This window comes from Oryzias latipes, chromosome 9, assembly GCF_002234675.1.
Source record: "Oryzias latipes chromosome 9, ASM223467v1".
In the NCBI taxonomy this organism is placed as follows: domain Eukaryota; kingdom Metazoa; phylum Chordata; class Actinopteri; order Beloniformes; family Adrianichthyidae; genus Oryzias; species Oryzias latipes.
The window spans coordinates 31246839-31271580 of record NC_019867.2 but is presented as its reverse complement, the minus strand read 5'-3'; the positions used below and the strand labels follow the sequence as shown (position 1 = coordinate 31271580).

The 24742-nt window shown below is 42.8% G+C and overlaps 1 protein-coding gene across 1 annotated transcript in view; it reads left to right on the top strand.

Moving 5' to 3' along the window:
* The first annotated feature begins 2753 nt into the window (after positions 1–2753).
* The window catches only part of c5 (complement C5), a 44042-nt gene continuing 22053 nt past the window's right edge, over positions 2754–24742 (top strand). The window contains exons 1-18 of the mRNA XM_011479715.3: positions 2754–2887; positions 4666–4861; positions 4946–5099; positions 7660–7730; positions 7835–7932; positions 8011–8093; positions 8168–8258; positions 8332–8440; positions 13897–14029; positions 14116–14231; positions 19186–19380; positions 20213–20410; positions 21568–21780; positions 21900–22049; positions 22166–22292; positions 22367–22432; positions 23726–23911; positions 24005–24086. Of these exons, the coding sequence (XP_011478017.1) occupies positions 2820–2887; positions 4666–4861; positions 4946–5099; positions 7660–7730; positions 7835–7932; positions 8011–8093; positions 8168–8258; positions 8332–8440; positions 13897–14029; positions 14116–14231; positions 19186–19380; positions 20213–20410; positions 21568–21780; positions 21900–22049; positions 22166–22292; positions 22367–22432; positions 23726–23911; positions 24005–24086 (2336 nt within the window). The 5' untranslated portion in view covers positions 2754–2819. The remainder of the gene's footprint in view (positions 2888–4665; positions 4862–4945; positions 5100–7659; positions 7731–7834; positions 7933–8010; positions 8094–8167; positions 8259–8331; positions 8441–13896; positions 14030–14115; positions 14232–19185; positions 19381–20212; positions 20411–21567; positions 21781–21899; positions 22050–22165; positions 22293–22366; positions 22433–23725; positions 23912–24004; positions 24087–24742) is intronic.

Below are 24742 nucleotides of genomic sequence, written 5' to 3'. Positions count from 1 at the left end.
ATGCATTAAAATCACAATACATCATTGAAATAATCAACGTAAAATTTACTTTAAAAGAAAAAAAATAAAATAAAATAAAATTGAAAATTGATTTAAAAATAAAGGAAGGAAAGGAAAGAAAAGTGCAGATAGGACCTTTCAGTCATATACACGGCTAAACAGAAATGTTTTAAGTCTAGATTTGAACATGAACACAGAAGAGGCCTGTCTTACGCCTTCAGGGAGGCTGTTCCAGATTTTAGCTGCAGAATATTGAAACGCTGATTCCCCTTGTTTAGTTCTGACTCTGGGAATCAACAGGAGGCCGGTCCCTGAGGTCCTCAGAGTACGAGATGGTTCATATGGCACTAACATGTCAGAGATGTACTTTGGTGCTCGGCCATGGAGAGACTTGTACACAAGCAGAGCTGCTTTGAAGTCTATTCTTTGAGGTACAGGGAGCCAGTGCAAAGACCTGAGCACAGGACTAATGTGATCATACTTCCTGGTTCTGGTCAGGACTCCAGCAGCAGCATTCTGGATGTACTGAAGCTGTTTTACAGCTCGTTTGGACAGGCCGGTGAGCAGGCCATTACAGTAGTCTAACCTGCTGGAGACAAATGCATGAATAAGTATCTCCAGGTCTGGCTTTGACACTATGTTTTTGATTTTGGCAATGTTTTTCAGATGATAAAATGCCGCTGATGTTACTGACTTGATATGGCTGTTAAAGTTCAGGTCAGAGTCCATGATTACCCCTAGATTTCTGACTTGATTTGAGGGTTTTAGAGACAGAGAATGAAGGTAGCTGCTGACACTTTCTCTTTGTTTCTGTGGGCCAAAAACAATAACTTCGGTCTTGTTTGAGTTTAGCTGGAGAAAGTTGTTCTGCATCCACGCACTGATCTGTTGGAGGCAGTGGCTGAGAGAATCCACCGGCCCATATTCACCTGTTGTCAGTGACACATAGATCTGAGTATCATCTGCATAGTTGTGATAAGATATGTTATTACTGCGTATTAACTGCCCTAGTGGCAGCATGTAGAGGTTGAACAGAAGGGGTCCCAGGATCGATCCCTGGGGCACACCACAAGTCAAGGCCATGTAGTCTGAGACACAACTCCCAATTTCAACAAAATATTTCCTGTCTTCCAGATAAGACTTGAGCCAACTTAGTGCAGATCCAGAGATGCCAACCCAGTCTTAGAGTCTGTGCAAAAGGATCCCATGATCAACAGTATCAAAGGCAGCGCTCAGGTCTAGCAGGATTAAGACAGTGACTTTGCCATCATCAGTGTTCAGGCGGATGTCGTTGGTTACCTTGATAAGAGCAGTTTCTGTGCTATGATGGGGTCTAAAACCTGACTGGAAAACATCAAATGAATTGTTTAATAAGAGAAAATCAGTAAGCTGTTGGTAGACAACTTTTTCAAGGACTTTTCCTAAAAATGGCAGATTAGAGATAGGTCTGTAATTATTCAGTACAGTGGGATCAAGACTGCTTTTCTTCAGGAGAGGTTTAATGACTGCAGTTTTTAAGGCCTCTGGAAATATTCCAGATTGAAGAGACATGTTAACTATTTGAGTAATTGATGGCAACACACTGTTCAGGACAGACTTTAGAAATCTAGTGGGTAACACATCAAGGCAGCATGTAGACGAGCTCAGACGTAAAACTATTGCTTGAATCCAATCAAGTCTGTGTAGGTTGTGTGTTTCGTGTATTAATGTGATGTAATGTTTTGACTCTGAGGTTAGAGATGTGTGTTGCATCATCATGTGAACATTTAGTGGTGTTTCTGTCAGCCATGAGACGGACATCGATGTTGAACTGTACGTCAGCTCCAGTTTATCCTGAGCTTTTGCGGGTTGGTGAACATGGTGGCTGCCTCCCGATGATTAAGAATAATCACCTTTCCTCCTGAGTCCAAACCTTTTTCATGTCCAAGCTTACCTTTATGTTTAAGTTAGGTTCAAGTTTATTTGGTTCTTTAAACATTACATTTGCTGCAGGATAATGCATGGCTTCATGTTGCAGCAGGATAATGGATCCTCACCGGACGTGACGTTGAGAGTGTTTTGGATGCTCTGGATTTGTGTTTCCGACAGCGTGTTCCTGGTGGTCACATCAGACACTGACCGGTTTTCTGAGTCCCCAGACCCCCCCACCCCCACCCAATAAAAACCGACACATTTCAGAGTTGCTTTTTATTGTGGCTAGTCTAAGGCACACCTGTGCAATAATCAGGCTGTCTAATCAGCGTCTTGATACGGCACACCTGTGAGGTGGGATGGATTCTCTCAGCAAAGGAGAAGTGCTCCCTGTCACAGAATATGTGAGCAATATTTGAGGAATACGGTTATTTTGTGTTTGTAGAAAATGTTTCAGATCTTTGAGCTCATCTTATAACAAATGGGGGCAAAAAAACACAAGTGTTGTGTTCATTTTTTTATTCAGAATAATTACAGCAGAAAACATTAGGCCAGAAAAATTACAGCTGCATTACATGTTTGACTCATTTTGCCTCCTCTAGAGGATGCCAACAACACTTTGTTTCATGAGTTTGCCTATTTTCTACAGCGGAGCAAAGAGAAAATAAAAAAATAAATCTGAACTTGACTTTTCTGATTGTAGAAAACCTTGGAATGTACCATGTTGGGAAAGAAGAGAAAACACAGGCTGTGTCAACTAACCTTTGAAACTTTCACAAACAAACCTCCCCTCTGTGTCCTGTTTTCTGAGGCAGCAGAGCGGATCGATAACCGCCATCATGTAGCTCCGTTCCAGGGTCTCTTCTCAGTCAGTGTTGTGTCTGTGGAGCTCAGAGCGGCTCCTCAGGATGAAGGTGTGTGTTCTACTCCTGTGTGTGTGCTGCCTTTGCTGGAGGACACAGGCACAGCCCAAATCGTGAGTCAATTGCTATCATCATCCTAGTGTTGCCCTCATAGAGGTTTGGACGGGATTCCAAATTCTAAAGTTCCCGTTTGCAGCTCTGTGGATCCTAAAATCTAAAAAATCTTTGATCTTTGAAGAAATCTGGTCTGGAATCATTTTTGCAGTGTCTTGTTTCTGCTTGGAATCCTCAGGCGGCTCAGGGACCTTTGACTTTTGCAGATACTTATTGGGTGATCATGGTTTCTTAAGATAGTTTGTTTTTAAAAAACAAAACAAGAATGAAGTCCATCAGAAAACTCTGACGACCCAGCATTCTAGCAGCATTTAAACGCATCATCTCTTCACAAACCTGGAGACGTGAAAAGTCTCACAACTTCTTGTGCACTTTTAACTCTGATCTGTGCATATTTTTGGTTTTGTGTGTGTCAGGCAATTAGTGTGTACTAAAGATTTCTGTGAATAGGAATTTGAAGTACACATTTATGCACAAAATGTATTGTTTGAGTGCAAATCAAGAATTGCAGACACACAAATCCAGTGAGTCTATTTTCTCTCCCGCTGGTTGCATTTAATTATACAACCAGCAGGGGGCGACAGAGTTCAACACTGCAGGTGCAGCCACAGATGACTGTTGTGTGCCTGTTTTCAGAAGGGTGCTAAGCTGGAATCCAGAAAAAGTTCAGACTAGCTAAAATAGGCTGAACAATTTCACAAAGTAGGATGACACTTGGTGGGCTGCACGGTGGCGTAGTGGCTAGCGCTCTCACCTGACACCAAGAAGGACCTGGTTAGAATCCCATCTTGGTTCTATTGTGCATGTGTGTCACTCCAGTTTCCTCCCACAGTCCAAAAAAATGCTTTTGAGGCCAATAGATATGTTTAAATTGTCCCTGGGTGTGAATGTGTATTTAGATTGCCCCTTGCCCTCACCCGACAGTAGCTGGGATAGGCTCCGGCAACCGATAAGTGGGTTTGGCAAATGGATGGACGGCTCATAGTCTGTGGACATGTCTTTTATCAGACTAATGAGCAACAACCTCTGGCTGCAGAATTCTTTTAGTTTTTTTCTACCCATCCTTTTTTTCAAACTCACTAAATCCCTTTTGGGGTGACATGGTTGCTGGAGCCTATCCCAGTCACTGTTGGATGAAGGTGGATCATCCCCAGTGTGTTGCAGGGCTGCACAACCACACACTCACATGCAATTAGGGACAGGGATGAACCCATGAAGGCTGTTCTGTGACTGTGGAAAACCCACACATGCACGAGGATATCACGCAAACTCCACACGAAAACAACTCAACTAGGTTTTGAACCAGAGTGCTCACCACTACACCACTGTGAAGCCCTATTTGATTCCATTCTAGTGTAAAGACAAGTTTGAGTTTTTCCTTTCACCAGCATGGGGTTTTGGTTGAGCTGTTGACATGGTGATCCTTATACCTGAGGATGGCGTTCTCCTGTCTGCCTGTGTGTGATGAGTCAGAGTAGGGTCAGATTATCCTCATCAGCTTTCTGAAATCTCAAAATCTTACAGCTCAGAACAGACTAGAAGAGGTTTTCTGCAAACTCAGACTAAATATTATAAAACTGATGAATTTTGGTCAAATGTTAGGAGTTTGTGTGATATTATTGCAAAGCCAATTCCAGTGTGTCCCCATGGAACAGTTGTCATTTATTTGTGTATTTTTTCACGAGTTTGTGTTTCCACCAGCTTAGTAAAGCTGACCTTTCTCTCCATTGTGACTCACAGAAACAAAGTGATGTTAAAAAGCCATCTTCCTCCTCAGGTATCTGGTGACAGCTCCCTCCTCGTTCCGCGTGGACGCGGTAGAGACCGTGTTTGTTCAGCTGTTTGGTTACACGAGGGAGGTGACGGTCTTTGTGTTCCTGAAAGACTCCATGGCTCCAAATCATAAGCTTCTGTCCAGAGATGTCCTGACCCTAAATGCCAACAACAAGTTCCAGGCTTTAGCCAATGTTCAGGTGAGAAAGAGCTAGGCACAAACTGATGCGGATCATTCCAAAGATTGTTTTTTCTTATGATGCCATTTGTTTTTGTCTCCTTAGCTCTATCCAAACGTGCTGACAAAGGACATCCAAAAGGTCGTTCTTCATGTCCAGTCAGATGAGATCAACAATCACGTTTTTGTCCCAATAAGTCGCTCCAACGGCTTCATGTTCATCCAAACCGACAAACCTCTGTACACGCCACATCAGAATGGTAGGTGGCGCCGATGGTCCCAGACTGACTGTGCAGCCCTGAAGGCCATGTCCCAACATACATTTTGCACATTTCCCACGTATGAAATGTCGGTCTTTCGTGATGCATGCATGATATATGTCATTCATAAATGTTTCCTGGGTTCGTTATCCGTCGATGTGCGCAGATGTCCATCGAGGGTTTCGACCGACAGGTCTTTACGTGAAAAGTTTGAGCTTTTCTAAATTTTTGGTTGGTTGAGAATTACGCTGTTTATGTGTATTCTACGTAGTTTATACGCAATTATAACGTAAATTTTACACACCTGTGAGATTTTTGCAAGGTACATACACTAATTTGTGACTTTCCACGACCGTTCCACGTTTGTCTAACAGACTTTTCACGCATGAACCACCAATGCATAACTTTTGTGTCACGTATACGGCACACATATCACATTGAAATTACAGAATTGATGCATGAATCACTAATGAATTGCAGATAAACAGCTCAATAATCTCGCGGCTCATGTTCAGTGTTGGTTTACGTGTTCTTTGCGTGGTTTATTGGTACTTCTTCTGTGGTTTTAATGTGGTTCATTCCTGACACATCTGTGACACATCTGTAAAGACCACAACTTTTCTCACATTTCCACGTAGATTCACGTCTGACCAGTTTTCATCTGTGCAATATGCACAAAATGTTCTTAGAGGAACAAACACATGCATGCGCCTTAGTGACATGCACCTGTACGGGGATTGGTGGGTGCTGTGGATTTTTGGGTTGCGGAGAGGAGTGATTGCATCTTAAAGGGGACCGCAGGTGTGTCTTGCAGTTTCCTTGAGGCTCCTATGGTCACTTTAAGCCAGGCATGTCCAAAGTGCAGCCCGTGGGCCAAATCTGGCTTACTTTCAAATTTCCACCGGTGTGGGTACCGGATGTTCTCGGGGTCCTTCGGGGTCCTTCGACAAATTATGATGTCACACTATTTGATTGGCTGCAAGTTGCCATGACCAATGAGTTAATGTCGCTAAGTTTTTTTAAAACTTTATTGACAATTGCGGTATCATACATTAAATAACGAACAATAACAATGTAATCAATATTACCTCGAAGATCAGTAACCATTGCCAAACATAACATATTAACATAGAAAATAAAGAATAGAGGGGGAAAAAAAGAAACAATGAACATAACACACAAATAAATAAAAACTTAAGTAAAATAAAAATAAAATAAAGGAACATAGAACCAATCTAAATAGTCTAAAAACAGAGCTCTTTATGAAATGTTATAAAAAGTGGTTTGGTCTTCAAAAATTTATTTTTGTGCATTTAAAACTTACCTTGCAATATCAGGATATTAAGAACTGTATTTTCTGGTCTATTGTATGATACCACACCCAATAGAACATTTTTTGAGTGTAAATGAACTGGAATTGCAATTTTGGAAGAATACCAAAAGCAGAACGCATCCCAGAATGTTTTTATAATTCCACAGTTAAAGAATATACGATCCACCGTCTCAATGTCATTCAAACAAAACCTGCAGTCATTCTCTTCAAACCCAAAACGAATCCTCAAAAATTCCTTAGATGGGTACGACGTCGTTAAGTAGTATAATCGCTAAACGTAAAATCGCTCGCTAAGTAGTTTGTCCAACTGGTGTTACCGTGGGGTGACGTCATCATTGGTCGAAGGACCCCCAAAGGACCCCGAGAACATCCGGCGGCCCGAGTCGATGCGGTACCCACATCGGCCTACGGGTTCCTTTCATCAAATTATTTATATGCACCATTTTCTAAAACTGTGTGCACAATTTCTTGAATGTGGTTGGCTAAATTATGTCTTAAACCGTTGTAAACCTGTGGCAACACTTTCTAGCTCATTTCTAAAATGTTAACTGTAAATAAATAAGAAAAGTTGACAGTGAGAGCCTCCACTTCCAGGACAAGTAGAAATTGGCAGATTTTGAGTGAAAAATGAAGCAATGTCTTTCTAACAAGTCAAGACACAATACCAAGAGACACAAGATAACAGGGACAGAATGGTGCAAAAATAAAGACACATTGACAGTAATTTAGGTAAAAAAATCTATTTGGACATGTTTGTTTTTATGACATTGCAATAATATGTTAATTAAATAGTTCATTTGCATTTAATGTCTTTAAAATTATTCAAAAGAATATCCTGCCGGTGGTTGACACCCAAATATTTTCACCTGAACAATTTGGCCTTATTTGCAAAAAGTTTGGACACCCCTGGCTTAAGGGTAGAGATTGGCCCATATGAATTTTTCCGGCTGATATGAATAACCGATATTCCCCTTCAACTGTGGCCGATAGCTCATAGTTGCCGATACGGATATTTAAGTGTCTACAGTACAACAAGTTTTAACAACAAGTTTTGACAAGTTTAGATTTCCGTTTTGTTTCTTTATTAGAAACGTACAACTTTTCTTTTGCTATTTAATCACACTGTACTGGAAAATCTGTACGATGCCAAACACCTGTAATGATGAATCATTGAAGGCTGGTCATTAAGAAAAAGGAGTTAGCTGCTTGTTTTGTTTCCTCATCCAGTCAAAGTGAGAGCCTTCTCCATGAACCAGGAGCTGAGGCCAGCCAATCGCAGCGTCTTCTTGACCTTCAAGGTGATGGTCTCCATGATCAGCTGAAGGAAACAGAGATAGCACGGCCTGTTTCCCGTCCTTTCCCCTTCAAGGTCGGCTCACATGAGTATACTTGTCACACACAGGACCCTGACAGAGTGACAGTAGATGTTGTAGAGATGGTTGACATAAATAACGGAATCCCAACGATGCAAAAACGCTTCAAAATCCCCATCAAACCAAAGTAAGACCAAGAAAATTCTGCATTCCCAGAATATGGTGCAACTTTGGGATATTTTCACTGATGCTCCTGGGATTACAGGTTGGGAATTTGGACGATTGAAGCTTCCTATTCAGACGACTTCACAACAACAGCAGTAACCGACTTTGAAGTAAAAGAGTATGGTAAGATGGAGCAGCACATCATGTTTCTGTAGAGTTCCATATGTCAATAATCAACCATTTTTTTCTTGAATCAGTTCTCCCCAGTATTGACATCAACGTGCAGCCCAGTTTAAACTTCATCAGTGACACGAACTTCAACAGTTTTGACTTTAAGATATCTGCCAGGTGCGTCACTGACATTCTCACACTTGATTTAAATGCCTTCTGGCTCTGAGTAACAGGTTTTTACCTGTTCCAGGTATGTTCATGGAGCTCCGGTGGCTGATGGGGAAGTCTTTCTCCGCTATGGCTACGTCAGTGGAAAAAATGCTCCATTCATCATTCCCAACCTGGTTAAAAGAGAAAGGGTAAGAAAAGACAAACCCCTGTGCCTGTTCAACTGTTTCTGGAACACATTTCTGAGGCCACAAATGATCCCAACTTTGATCTTGATTATAAATTCATTTATAATCATGGTGACAGAAACTAAAATAATGATAAATAAACTGAAAGATGACAAAGTCATGGAAGCAACAAAAAAGGAAACATAGCAGAGGAGAGCCGATGACCTGACAAGGATGAACTGAAAACCAGACACTGAGGGTGATTGACAGAATTCAAAACAGCTGTGGATGATCAACATGAACCAGGAGTGACTGATAGGGGAACAACTCAACACATTAGGGACAGCAGTATTTCTACAGAAGAAATATTTCCCAGGAGTCCCAGCCACGTGCCATGCCTGTCAACCCCCACCAGAGTTTTCACGGAAGCCAGGTTCTGGAGAGACATGCTGAATCTCGTTCCATGCAGATTATTTTATTGTCCAAATAATTGTCCAAAGATTTGCAAGAAGCCAAACAAGAACTGGCCAAACAGAAACAACTGACAGAGAAATGCATTAATGATGGAAAATAAATCAAACAGGAACTGGAGAGGCTTCAAAAAGATGTAGATCCAGATGTTTTGAGGACGGCCGAAATGGCAAACCAAGTGAGAAAAGATATCAAAGACAGATCACAAGAAGGACCTCCATAGAGATTAGGAAAAATTAAGGGTGGCTTTTGTAAAAAAAGAGGAAACATTTTCAAAAGAACTTGAGACAGAATGGGAAAAAAATAACATCCTTCAGAGAGAAATAGAACGGCTCAGACGGCAGATGGACTTCCAAGCTACAGAACCAAAACCAAGAACACAACAGGAAAACCAAACTAAGCACAGAATCCTTACAAGGGGGACATTTGGATTCTTTCAAATTTTAACATAGTGTATCTTCAAATAGTAGCCCAGGCGCTTATTCTAAAAATTTGCCAGCTGGGCCGGCATTTATTAGAGACAGGCATCTATTGGAGACCAGCGTTTGTTCCATCCCAAAATGCATCTGTGCATGGGGGAGGGGGGTCTTAAAGGAGTCCGGCCACTACTAGCTCAGTTGGTAATGTGAGAGGCTACCACTCAGAAATCCAGGTTTTGATTACCAGAGGGGAATGAACAATGGTAATGGGGCAATTATCATATCAATTGCAAGAAATTAACATCACCCAGTGAGGGCCCTTGGGCAAGACCCCTTAACCTCCCGAGCTCAGTTCGGCTGCAGCTCACCGCTCCCCCAGGGGATGGGTCGAATGCGGAGAAGAATTTCCCCATTGCGGGATAAATAAAGTACCAAGAATTATCAATTATTATTAGAGACTGACCACAATTTGAAAATACGCTGTAAAAGCACTGCGTTTGACCAACGTCATCTTAACATCAGATGGTATTTGTCTGGGTAAGCCGTAGCCTGTTACGTTTATGATGTCCTCTTTTATACTTTGAAACAGGAAATGTTAGATATTTTTATAGAAGTCTCCTTTCCCTATATGATCTCAATATTCCTCCATAGTTATTCATCAAGTTAGGGGTGTAGGAAAAAATCAATTTGACAAAATATCGCCGTATTTTATTTGGCGATACTTGTATCGATTCAAAATGCTGTCAGGACGATATTCATTTGATTATTTCTGAGCGACCTTCAGCGTCTGACTCTTGTCCACTTCACCCTCTGACCGCTAGTGGGCAGCAGAACACACGGAGCAGCTCTACACCACACAAGACAAAAGGAAGACCTCAGCTAGAAGCCGCTTGTTTCGTTATTATGACACAGGAACTACTTTGTTTTTATTTGGGACGGATACCAAACAGAAACTCTGAGCCATGTTGCTGCCAGTAACATATAAAAACGGATTGTGGTGCTTTTTAGCGGCTCAGATAAAAACGAGTGAAGAAGTGAAGCAGTGCAGCAGTGCAGCAGCGTGGCTAAAATGCTATCGGCAAAGCGGGCCAAAAGTTCTGCAAAACTTCCCAGTAATAGATTGCAGTTTAGCGACCTGATGGATCAGAGGGATGTGTACAACGCTCTGTAAAAAGGCCGACATCATGGCGATCAGTGTTACTAGTTTACCTCTGCGTGAGAAAACAAAGTACCTTTGTCACATTAAAGTGTTTCCTTCGTTCTGCCATGCTGCCTCATCATCCCACTATTTTGTTTCTGGAAAGAATCAATGCCCCCCCCCCCCTTTATTTTTGAAGCACCTCTCAGGCTCCTGTACCGTTTAAAAGCACTGGAGAAGCTACATTAAGCAATGTTGAAAATAAACAGCACTTTATTTCACCAGAAACTTATTGGTTAAGGTACATTCATTCTTTATTGTTTTTCTTATACTGAAAAACATTCTGTTGTGATAATCAGACAATGTTGACTGTTCCCCTTTCTATATTTTTAGTTACCAAAATAAAAGCACTAAGTATTTGCTTCGTTAAAAGCAACTTTTATATGAGATACAGTTGGAGTGCTTAACATTGTGATCGTTAAATTAACGGAATTGGATCATTTTATTACAATGGAAGACATATTGAAATTCAGGTAGAGTTTTTTCAAAGTCATATTTATGTTCAAAATCTTTTTATTTGACTTTTCTAGGACATAAAGACATACATAGTGCAAAGTCACAATAGCAAACAGCAGGACTTGACAGAACTAAAATATAAAATAATAAAATATTAATAGGAATAAAAATTAACAAATAAAAAAAAATAAAAAATACAGCCAACAGCTGGGTACCAACACACTGGCACCGCAAGATGAGTTTGAAGCCGGTCTATGTTCGACATGGTATTGCACCCTGGTTGCCTCGTTCCCAAATCTGCTGAAATGTCTCCAGATAAGGGCCCCACATCTCCTGAAAGTTCCTGCTCTTAGGATTGAGTGAGAACCTAATCTTCTCAAGTTGCAAACTAGACATGGTATCTGCCAAACATTGCTTGTGAGTCGGGGGTGCAGCATTCTTCCACCTAACCAGGACTGCGCGTCTGGCCAAGAGGGAGGCAAAAGACAGAGTTTGTCGTTTTTCTCGGGTTAGAGTCACCCCCTCTCCAGTAATCCCAAACAGAGCAGTCAGAGGGTTTGGCTGCAACGAGACTTTGAGTATCCAGGATAAAGTTTGAAACACTGCCATCCAGAACCCTCTGAGAGATGGACAAGACCAGTACATATGAATAAGTGTGGCTACCCCAGTTTTGCATTTATCATAGGGACTGATATTGGGGATATGTGAGATAGTTTCAAAGTCATATTTTAAAAAAAAGAAAGAAAGAAAGAAAGAAAATATGTTTCTGTAAAATACAGGGATACTGGCATCACCAGACTCTTGCCAATACACACCCCTACATCAAGTTGTTTGTTCAGTTGATCACTTTTATTAACACACCTATTGTTGGTCCAAGAACTGAGAAGGATTCAACTTTGGCTTCAGTTTTCCATCTTCATGCATGCTGTTCTGGACTCAGGCTCCATATCTTTAAATTCAGTTTATCTAAAGTCTTATATCATTCTCTTAATAATTTAAAAAATCCTTTTTGGGTTTTTTGGTTTCCCAAATGGACATCCTTGTAGGATCCTGAACTGGTTCTGTTCCGTACCGTAATTTCCGGACTATAAGCCGCTACTTTTTTCCTGCGCTTACAGCACTGCGGCTTATTCAGTGACGCGGCTAATTTATGGATTTAATTGGCGGCCGCCATGAACGTACTTTCGGACTCAGTGAATGGTTTGTGTTCTCTATCTAACACCAAGCAACAAGCCATTTGTTTTTCAACACACCTCTAATCAGCCAAACAGCATGGACCTCCCTTCAGGTCTTAGACACTTCAGTCATGGTTCAACAAAACGAAACACGCATGCCCGGCCGCATCCCAGAATCCTTTGGTGTCATTAGACCCAACATGCACGTGATCGCCGCTACAATATGATGAAGCTTTCAAGTTAAAAGCAATCGTTAAAAGCAGCGTGAAAAAATCCACCATCACCAACGGGTTTGGAAAAGCCGGTCAGCTGGTGTGACGGAGAGAACAGCGCATGCTCCGGAGTGAATTTACCTCTGAGTCATAGTGACTCGGCTGGCTGCACGTAAATATGTGGAATAACAGGCTCCCCACAAAATAAAGGCTGAATAACATCAGCCTTTATTTTGTCGGGACACGACCGGAAACACAAATCGACGTTATCGTTTTTACGGTTTCTAAGGACTGAGCGGAATTTTGCATTGAAAAGCTCACAGCCTCCGTGTGAGCTGGAGACATGTTTTCCTGCTGCTGCTCTTCACATAGAGCTGCGGGGCCGATGGCAGTCTGATGGCTCCCACATGTAACAACGCATCCGCCCCTCATACAAAAAACGTATTAAGTCCGATTGCTCTGCACAGACACGATTCGCTCCGTCCACCGGCGCAATGGGGACGAAGCGCTCCTCCCTGGAGCCGCCCTGGCCAGAGGTGTCGGAGAAGATAGGAAGGGGAGACAAGGAGCGCGCAGGGCGAGCGCGGAGCGCAGAGGCGTCCTTGGAGCAACAGTGTTTGTTGTAGAAGGAAATTTCTGATGCACGCGCCGCGCTGAGGCGCGCGTATCGCGCTGAAGCGCGCGCTTTTCAGTCGCCGCTGCTTTATTTTACTGGTGTGTTTTTTTTAACCAGCCCTGTTACTCCCATAATGCTGCCGCGACACAAGCGGAAGGAGAGCTTTACCCGTTCACCCCTCCATGCACTGCTGCTACTTGCTCATTCTTAAACACGTACAACAGTGCTGCGAGCCGGGCATTGGCCCCGCCTTTAGCCCATAAGACTCATGGGAAATGGGGGATCGCGGATGTAAATTTCCTCATCATAACTGAGGGATGTAATGTTGATTATATGGTTACTGTTTGTAATTTTATGTATGATACCTAGATTGTCAATAAGTAAAAAAAAACTAAAAAAATAAAATAAAATAAAAAAAAACATAACTGAGGAACTTGTGAACAGAATAGAGGTCCATGCTGTTTGGCAAATGTAGGTGCACTCAAATACATGATCGTGAGGCAAAGCTGACTCTACCCACAGTGTGCTTATGAATCACACTCACTCTGGGAGTCACGACGTGATTTGTCAGGATGACAATGTTGCCTAACACATGCAATGTTGCCTAATACATGCGACTTGTACTCCGAAGCGGCTTGTGTATGTATAAAAGTAGTTAAACACGTGAAAATGGGAGGGTGCGGCTTGTAATCGGGTGCGCTTTGTATCCGGAATTTACGGTAATCTGGACTGTAAAAAATGTCTTTTCAGATCTAGATGCATGAGCAGGAGACAGTTTTACATCATATATTTACCCCAATGTTGACAATTTAAATGATTGGATGCAAAAAAGTACTTTTGACAGCAGTCCTTTCTCAAAAATCACATGTAAAGGTGTTAAGGTAGGCCCATTTCTCATTTGTTGTTACAATAAACATGGTGTGTCTCCTGTAGCTTTCTTCTTCTGGGGAAGTGGAAGTAAATTTAAACATGCAGGAGGTCCTGAGCAAGCATGACGGACCGAGAGAGCTCAGCAGCCTGGTTGGAAAGTATTTGTACATGGCAGTGTTGGTACAGGAAGAAACAGGTATGTTAACACCACCCTGTTCCACCTTTGATCTAAACCAAGAAGCAAAGACTTTTGCTTGATGACAATCTTATTTAATCCCACAGGTGGCATCAGTCAGGAAGCAGAGTTTGCCTCAGTGAAGTTTCTCAAGTCGCCTTACCATCTAAGCCTAATTTCTACTCCTCCTTTCATCAAACCTGGACTTCCGTATAACATCAAGGTTTGTGCTGAATGCCCAAATAGATGTCCAATGGTTTCCTATGAACACAAGACTATCTTCTGTGATGGGATTGCAGACTAGTCAGAGATGTTCCTTGCTTAATCTGTTATTAGCTGCAGCTTTGGTTTCCACTCTTTCTTTGCATGTTAGAATTAAAGGCCATGTCACACACACATTTATTTTTCACATATTGCATGGATGAAAATTGGTCATACGTATATAAAAAGTGAGAAAAGTTTTGGTGTTTACGTGATTTTTCACAGATGTATCAGGAATACAAAATAAAAACGTATCTTTATCTTATCTTGAATTAACCCCATTAAAACCATGGAAGAAGTACTAATAAACCACAAAAACTACAAATCAACTTAGAACATGATCCGTTTGTGATTGTTGCCCTGTTTATATGCAATTCAATAGGGATTTGTGCATCAATCATGTAGTTTTAACGTTATGTGTGCACTGTATACATGATATAAAGTTATACATCTGTGGTACTTGTGTGAAAAGTCCGTTAGACATACGTGAAACAGTCATGGAAATACACAAATGTGTGTATGCATCTCACAAACATCACTACAAGCAACTGTTCACTTGCCGCCCATTTTGTCTGAAACCAGAAAAAAAACATTAGCTCCATGGTACACTGACCGTCATAAAGGTCATGCACTGAAAATCAAAAAAAAATACAAAGTCCAAAAGAAGTTCCCTCATTGCCCAGTCAAGTGTCGAAACCACTGCAAACGGTTCAGTTATTGAGGTGAAGCTGGACTCTCTAAAGTGTCCTGTTGAAAACATTTTCATGTCAAAAAAGTTCATCCAATAAGGACGAGAACCGTCATGTCTGCTGATGTTTTCTTTATTTTGTTTTCTGAAGATTGCAACTTAATTGGTTCTTCTGAGAAAACATTAACGATTCTCTAAGAGTACAGTTAGAGCTAGCTGTCAGTAAGGAGGCAGTAATTAAACCTCATTAACGACTAAAATGCTACGTTAGGAGCATCGTACAACAGCTTCGCCCGTACATCAAAAGTATGTGTAACTTGCATTATCCTTACTAATACCCCTCTACAGGTGCAAGTGACTAAAACTTTAGGCCAAGACTGAAGTAGTCAATGATAAATCAATTAGTAATAATCCTTTGCTTGCTATTTCAACTCAATGATCTCCAATTAAAAAAACTTTTTCGGTAGAAAACAAAGATCATTATCACAACTTAGTTACTCGTTTTCTCAAGAAATCAAGCTATGGTTTTAGTCTATCATAAGAAAACTGAAGTTGTTAACTGAGTTATCAAGTTGTCCTCCCAAAAATCAGCTGAAAAAATGTTTGCAAACAAGGCAATTGTCAACTTCTGTGCAAGTCTCAATGTCTAATGCACTTCTTATATTTCAATTACATATTTTTATAAAGCATCAATTTACAACTGAGGTCATCTAAAAGGTCAGCAGAAAGAATACAAGTGAAATGTAGTCATTTGTTTCGCCTCAGTTTCTGACTCTGTACCGCTGTGTGGTACATTGTGTGGTGTATTGTGTGGTACACTGTGTGGTACAGAGAAACTACTCTGCACTCCTGAATTCCTTCATTTTTCTTTGGTCCGTAAAGAAAACGGAAAATGAACCTTCACCTTGATGTTTGATGGTCTGTCATGATTTAAGGACATTGCAATAAATCCTACCCACATCTATCTAGCCACAGGGGGTTGCAAGCCAGTTGCCTCTGTGCCGGTCCCAAGCCCGGATAAATAGAGAGGGTTGCGTCAGGAAGGGCATCCGGCGTAAAAATTGCCAAAATAACCATGCGAATCATCCACAACACTTTTGACATACCGGATCGGTCGAGGCCCGGGTTAACAACGACCGCCACCGATGCTGTTAACCTACAGGGTGTCGGTGGAAATTTGACTACTGTTGGTCGAAGAAAGAGGGGAGGCAGAAGGGTCCGTGGCCAGAGAGAGAAGGGAAAAGGCAGGAACATAGGTTTGAGAATAGGGACTCTTAACGTTGGCACAATGACAGGGAAAGGCAGAGAGCTGGCAGACATGATGGAGAGAAGGAAGGTAGATGTACTGTGTGTGCAGGAGACAAGGTGGAAGGGCAGCAAGGCACGTAGTATTGGAGGAGGATACAAACTGTTCTATCATGGTGTTGATAGGAAGAGAAACGGGGTAGGTGTGATTCTGAAGGGGGAGTTTGTAAACAGTGTTCTAGAGGTGAAAAGAGTCTCAGACAGGATGATGAGCCTAAAGTTAGAAATTGAAGGGGTGATGGTGAATGTAGTCAGTGGGTATGCGCCACAGGTTGGCTGTGAGTTAGAAGTGAAGGAGAGATTCTGGAGTGAGTTGGATGAGGTCATAGAGGGTATCCCCAGAGGAGAGAGAGTTGTTATTGGAGCAGACTTTAATGGCCATGTTGGTGAGGGCAATAGAGGTGATGAGGAGGTGATGGGCAGGTTTGGTGTGAAGGAAAGGAATCTGGAGGGACAGATGGTGGTGGACTTTGCGAAGAGGATGGAAATGGCTGTAGTCAACACTTACTTCCAGAAGAGAGAGGAACATAGAGTGACATACAGAAGTGGAGGTAGGAGTACTCAGGTGGACTACATCCTATGTAGACAAGGTCATTTGAGAGAGGTTAATGACTGCAAAGTGGTGGTAGGAGAGAGTGTAGCCAGACAGCACCGCATGGTGGTGTGTAAGATGACTCTGGAGGTCAGGAAGAAGAAGAGAGGGAAAACAGAAAAGAAGACCAAGTGGTGGAAGCTACAGAATGAAGAAACTTGTGAGGAATTTAGGCAGAAGTTGAGACAGGTCCTGGGTGGTCAGGATGAGCTTCCAGATGACTGGGAAACTACAGCAGAGATTATCAGGGAAACAGGTAGGAAGGTGCTAGGTGTGTCATCTGGAAAGAGGAAAGACGGTAAAGACACTTGGTGGTGGAATGAGGAAGTACAGGAATGCGTCCAGAGGAAGAGGTTGGCTAAAAGGAAGTGGGATGTAGAAAGGACTGAGGAAGGTAGACAGGAGTACAAGGAAGCGCAGCGTAGAGTGAAGAGAGAGGTGGTAAAGGCCAAACAGAAAGCTTACGATGAGCTATATGACAGGTTAGACACAAAGGAAGGAGAGAAGGACTTGTTCAGACTAGCCAGACAGAGAGACAGAGATGGGAAGGACGTGCAACAGATAAGGGTGATTAAGGACAGAGACGGAAAGGTGCTAACAACCCAGGAGAGTGTACAGAAAAGATGGAAGGAGTATTTTGAGGAGCTGATGAACGTGGAAAATGACAGGGAAAGAAGGGAGGAAGATGTGGTTGTTGTGGAGCAGGAAGTAGCAGAGATTGGAAAGGATGAGGTTAGGAAGGCTCTGAAAAGGATGAAGAGCGGAAAGGCCGTTGGTCCTGATGACGTACCTGTGGAGGTATGGAAGTGCTTAGGAGAGACAGCGGTGGAATTTCTAACGAGGTTGTTCAATAGGATTCTAGAGAGTGAGAAGATGCCTGAGGAATGGAGGAGAAGCGTTCTGGTTCCGATCTTTAAGAACAAGGGTGACACGCAGAACTGCAGCAACTATAGAGGAATAAAGTTGATGAGCCACACAATGAAGCTGTGGGAAAGAGTAGTGGAAGCCAGGCTTAGGAAGAAGGTGGAGATTTGTGAGCAGCAGTATGGTTTCATGCCCCGTAAGAGCACCACTGATGCCATTTTTGCTTTGAGAATGTTGATGGAAAAGTACAGAGAAGGTCAGAAGGAGCTGCATTGTGTGTTCGTAGATTTAGAGAAGGCGTATGACAGGGTGCCGAGGGAGGAGCTGTGGTACTGTATGAGGTCGTCTGGAGTGGCAGAGAAGTATGTCAGAGTAGTTCAGGACATGTATGAGAGAAGTATGACGGTGGTGAGATGTGCTGTAGGTCAGACAGAGGAGTTCAAGGTGGAGGTGGGACTACACCAAGGATCAGCTTTGAGTCCTTTTTTGTTTGCTATGCTGATGGACAGGCTGACAGACGAGGTAAGACAGGAATCTCCCTGGACAATGATGTTTGCGGATGACATTGTAATCTGCAGTGAGAGTAGAGAGCAGGTGGAGGAACAGCTAGAGAGGTGGAGGTTTGCTCTGGAAAGAAGAGGTATGAAGGTCAGTCATAGTAAGACAGAATACATGTGTCTGAACGAGAGGGATCAAGGTAGAAGCGTTAGGTTACAGGGGGCTGAGGTGAAGAAGGTGCAGGAGTTTAAGTACTTGGGGTCAACAGTTCAGTGTGATGGGGAGTGTGGAAAAGAGGTGAAGAGGCGAGTGCAGGCAGGTTGGAGCGGGTGGAGGAAAGTGTCAGGAGTGTTGTGTGACAGAAGAGTGTCAGCAAGACTCAAAGGAAAGGTGTACAAGACAGTGGTGAGACCAGCTCTGCTCTATGGGTTAGAGACGGTAGCAGTGAGACAGAGACAAGAGGCTGAGATGGAGGTAGCGGAGATGAAGATGTTGAGGTTGTCCTTAGGAGTGACCAGGTTAGACAGGATAAGGAACGAGTACATCAGAGGGACGGCTCATGTTGCCTGTGTTAGCGACAAAGTCAGAGAAGCCAGACTAAGATGGTTTGGACATGTTCAGAGGAGGGATAGTGGATATATTGGTAGAAGGATGTTGGAGATGGAGCTGCCTGGCAGGAGGGCAAGAGGACGGCCAAAGAGGAGATACATGGATGTCTTGACAGAGGACATGAAGTTGGCTAATGTTAGGATAGAAGATGTTCATGATAGAATGAGGTGGAAAAGGATGATTCGCTGTGGCGACCCTTGATGGGAAAAGCCGAAAGAGAAAGAAGAGCAATAAATCCTACCCGTATTAGAAAACAACCAAAAGAGGGTAAAGCCCAAGATTGTAAGGGTTTAGGTTGCTCCCTGGTCAGCTCCGCACCATGGTTTTGTCATTTTTGTGAACTTGTTTCTGCTCCTGCAGTTGCTGGTCAAGGATCACCTTGACAAGCCAGTCAACAGGGTGTCTGTGGAGCTGGTGGAACAACGGCAGATCACAGAGACAGGGGAGACCAACGTGCTGAACTGTGGAAACAACAACCAATTGAGAAGCGACTCTGATGGTTTCATTTATTTGATCTGCAATCCATGGAAGACCTCTGTGAAGGCGGTGCTGAAGGCAAGGAGGAGGGCTCAATTACCTGATGACAAAATGCCTCTGACTATAGTGCACTGATTTACCTGTTGCTACTTACATCTTTACTGCTTTGGTCAGCTACATTATCAAGCTCAGATTGAAAGCTTGTACCTGCATATTCTTTCCTAATGGAAAATACATTTAAAAAATTCCTGATTTTATTACAATTTTAGTACTTTATTCCTAATCAAAAGGAGTATATTTTCCTTGACCCCGATGATATTTGTGCATCATAAGTATGTTGTTGGCAACAACATCCTTTGTCATGAAAAGAAAGTTTTGGGAAAAAACTGGAAAGTTTTGGACAAATGTCAATAGCTGAAGTTCAAAGACAGTAAACTGGCATCTTCAGTTTAAAATCTTATGTTTGCTTAAAAGGGTGCAATCTAGGAATATCACTTCAGTAGTTGATGTTCTGACATGTGGATCCACTTAACTTGAACTTTTTAAATGGTGGGTGGTTGCCAAAAGTAAATTGATGAAGGTTTTTTCGCCTAGTCCTGGGGTGTGTTTTTGAGTTGTTCGCAAATATTCCTTTATTGAATATTGAATTGAGGTATTGTGAACATTTAATAGATTGGTACTATAACACACGACTTCACATGCTACAGTAGAAAGATTTCATGCTGCAGAATAAATTAATTTGCTAATACAAGTGATGAAGATGTGCATGAGCAGCAAGAAATAAGACTACAAAATGGTCATGGCTGCTTAGGTGGTCGCTTTATCAATCCTATTTACCCATTCAAGTGTTACTGAAGGGTTGGTTTCCGCTGTTCTTCATTGTTTGACGTCTCCTGTTTGGTTTAAACAGTTTCAGACAGCAGGCCTTGCAGAAGCTAACCGGGCTACTTTGACCCTGGAATCTGTGGCCTATCATTCCCCAAACGAGCGGTACCTCTACATCAACACGCCAATGTTTGGTAAAAGCTTGGTGGTGGGCAGAGACACCCAGATTCAGGTGCAAACGGCCTCACCTTCATACTTGAACATTCAAGCTCTCAACTACCTGGTAAGAAAAGCACAGCCTCGATGGTTCTCTTTGCAGTACAGTAGTTCTCTTTAGTAGCATTTATCATGGGATCATCCCAGGCAGGACCAATTCAAACGCTTGGATCACACTCTGCTGAATGGGATTGGCTGGAAAATGAACCAGTTAGAGTCAGCAAAGGCAGAGCCCCTTCACCTGACTATCTTTCCATCCCAATAGGTCTACAAAAGAAGATGTCAGGTTTCCATTTCTGTGGAAAAGCGATAAAAACCTCGACTTTCTGTTTGGCCTCTGAGGTGCACCAAAGTGGCGAAGTTTGTAGAGAGTTGGTTTTCTACAGCATCATCTTATCAAGACTCAGCAAACCAACCCAGCTTTCTTGTTTAGCCAATAAGGAGCTTCAATGGTGGGTTGGTCGGGAAACATGTTGGACACCGGCCCTCGAGGCCTGGATCCTGACACCGCTGACTTACAGTTTGTAGGACTTCTTCAGAATGCAATGTAATCCAATGAGATTCAGATGATTGTAAATGGTGGTAAGAGAGACAAGTAGCACAATGAGTAACAGTTTTGCCAGTTCTACTGAGCCTTACAGAACGAGCAACGAGGGAAAAAGCCAGCATAACCAGGGAACATAAAAGATGGGGGGGCACCTTTTTGCTTTGAAAACTTCAACAGCTTCATGATTTATCCCGGACCTGCATCCGATCTTTATTTGAATAGAACCAAGAACACAGAGAAATTAATCAGCTGTTGTTTCTTGAGCAAAATATTCCTTTTCAGAAATCCTGTATGAAAACAGTGACTATCCACTGGATGGGTGGAGCCTCAAAGGGGCTCCAGCCACTGCATGGCATCCCTACCCACCCCACTTCACGGGCTGTATTCAGTGGTGTGTCAGAAATCAGTGTTTGCTGTCACACGTTAGTGTTACAGCTCCTTTGCTGGCTCATTCAGTCATTGATGCCTCACCCATCACTACCCACAGTGGACAGCTTTTATGGTAGGGTACATCTCAGCTCGGTTTGACGGGAGTCTCATTTTCTGGCCAATGCCGACTGACAGAGTGAAGTACAACCTAGGTTGTGCCTGGGGCGTTCCTGTGCAATTTAAGAAAACCAGGGTTGCATAAATAACCTAAAGTTACTGGTAACTTCTTCACTGCTGCTCATTCTCAGGTCCTCTCCAAAGGGAAGGTGGTGTTTCACAAAAGTGTGGACTTTGTCCGAAGTCTTGATGGAACAAACAGTCTGAACTTCATGGTAACACCATCCATGGTGCCATCCATCAGGCTTTTGGTATTCTACATTCTGCACGGGGAGGGAACCTCTGAGCTGGTGGCCGACTCTGTCTGGATAGATGTCAAGCACAAGTGTATCAATGGACTCGAGGTGAAGCAATCCTCTGGAGTCTGCAGTTCAGTCTGTCCACAAACTGTGCTCAGTTTAAAAAACGCATTCATGAAGCTATCAAAGTCATTTTCCTGATTCCATGCGGTGTTCTGTGTTAGACCAGTGTGACTGTAGATACAAGAATCCACAAGCCAAAGGAAAACCTCAACATTGACATCAGGGCCAATCAGCCAGGTCTGGTGGCCTTATCAGCAGTGGACTCCGCCGTTTACAGTATACGCCGAAACTACAAAGACCCAATTTCCATGGTATTTATCAAGAATGTCCAAACTCAACTATGTGTTTCTATGTGTTAGCTTGGGGTGTATTTTATGTTGTTGAAATGTAGTTTGAGGTAAGTTTGTTAAAACGGTGTGACATGCAGGTTCTGCGTCACATTGAACAAAGTGACCTAGGCTGTGGTGGAGGCGGGGGCAAAGACAATGCAGATGTCTTCCGATTAGCTGGCCTAACCTTTTTGACCAACGCCAACGCTCAGTCAACATCTGTTGGTATGTTTATTAACCAATCACAGAGCAAACATGATACCACTATACCAGAAAATAACCTGTATGTGTGTTTGAAGATGAACCATGCACAGCGGCTGTGCGTTCTAAACGAGCACTGAGTGACGAGGCCAAGGAAGCAAAAGGTAACTCTTTAGAACATTTAACTAGTATTCCCTATACTAAAAGCCACTTCCGGGCATCTACAGTATGGGAATATTTTGGGCCAAGTGTTGCTGATAGACACACTGACTGTCATACTTTGGTGTTGAACCCACAACCAATTGACTTAAAGTCAGACTGCTCAACCCACATCAGACTGACCATCACATTGCTGTTCAGGTTTAGAATTAGTTCACTGGCAATTTTAACTCACTGATACCTAACGATGTTATAAAAAGCCACAGAATAGCAAAGCAGCACTTCTAAATAAAAGCAGGGAAAACAGAGTTTTCGCTGATGAGAACATGGGTAAAAATAATCAACATTGACTATATTAAATCTAGGGAAACCTAAATGAAAGAAAAATGTCGTAAATCACACCTCAAACAGCAAATTATCTGAATGGCAAGGCAAGCTAAAAAAAAAGTGATCCATCCATCATTCTCTTAACTGGCTACATCCTTTTCTCTGTTACTGGATCGCCAGAACTTTACCTGTCTACTGTTAGGCGAGGCGAAGGTCGGGTTCACCCTGGACAGGTAGCCAGCCTGTTGCTGGGCCACACATTTAAACATAGTCACAGGGACACAGGGACAACAAACAAATCAACAAACCTATGAAGGATGATTTTGGACTGTGAGAGAAAGCCAGAGTACCCGGAAAAAAGAAAGCATGCAAACTCCACATAGAACGGTCTCAGCTGCGATTTAAACCAAGGTGTTTTTCCTGTTAAGAAAAGGTGCTAACCACTGCAATACCACGCAACCCCAGTCCATAACACTTCACTCAAAAATGACAAGAACCTCGTTATATTTGTTAGGATGTCGTTTTTCTGTTATGCTTGTGCCAACTGTGCATTATTTCTGCCAGCTGTCCATGGTAAGTACAGTGAAGCAGAAAAGTGTTTATCAGTCATGGATTCTATAAGCTGTCCCCCATATAAAGCTGAGTTTGGTCTGTAGTGTTCATCATAGAAACACTTAAACTAAGAGAGATAATGTGAGAAAAACTATCCATGAAATCCCATTGTTTGATTTTCAACTGTTCGATTCTGACAAACATCATTTATGCTAATCAGTGCTGTTAACACCTCTCTGACTGCTGTGGATGTGTGCTCCATTGTTACCATGAGCTATCTGCAGAAGTGTGCGAACTTCCAATACTTACCAAAATGTATAAATTGGTTTAAAAAAAAGGATCCAAACCCAAAATGGGCTCAAAGTGTCGGATACAGACCTCTTTCTCTCAGTTAATTTAATATTCTGGTCTCTTTCTAGCTCAGAGCTATGGCTCCTTGAAACCATGCTGTGTGAAGGGGATGCAGTACATTCCCAGGAGTGTGACCTGCCGACAGTATGCCCTGCAGTATAAAAAGTTAACCCACCGCTGCAGAGAAGCCTTCAGAGAATGCTGTGAGTTCTACCAGAAAAACAAGGATGATGGAGACCTGATTCTGGCACGCCGTGAGTCCACAATGAGTCAGCTTATAGTTAAGACAGGAGCCTTTTAGATTCTAGCTTTAGTCCCGTAACATGACTTTGTCTTTGTTTGTGCAGACATAGGTGTTAACTTTGACGAGGTCCCTCAGGTGCGAAGTTACTTTCCAGAGAGCTGGCTGTGGGAGGTGCAACCCATCAGGTACAACCACCTCCAACAAGTTGGAAGGCCCATGTCGTCCTGCTGCTCTGCATGTTAAGCGGTTGCCATCTTAGCTAACCATGATGTAATTAAAACGTAAAACTTGTCCCTATCCCAGGCTTGTGGAACTAAAGAGTCAGCTGTGGTTCCCTTTTTCAAGATGGGGGACCAGAGGGTGTGTTTAAACTACCAGGGAATCACACTCCTTAGCCTCCCCGGGAAAGTCTATGCAGGGTTACTGGAGAGGAGAGTCCTCTGAGTCAAACCTTAGATTCAGGAACAACAGTACAGTTTCCATCCTGGTCGTGGAACAGCGGACCAGCTCTGCACTCCCTTAAGGGTGCTAAGGTGCCTGTGGCGGTTCGCTCATCCAGTCTATACGTGTTTTGTTGTATTAGGAGAAGTCAACTGACCGCGTCCCCCATAGTGTCCTGTGAAGGGTGGTCTGGTAGCATGGGGTCCGCGGAGCCTTACTGAGGGCTGTCTGGTCTCTGTATGACCGGAGGAGGAGCTTGGTTTGCAGACCTGCTCCTGGTGCATGTGTGACACCAGCAGGGCTGTCCTTTATCACTAGCCGCAGTTACATGGGCAAAATATCTTGATCGGATCAATGGTCGGGTTAAAATTCAACTGTGCACACGGGCACAGAAAACCTT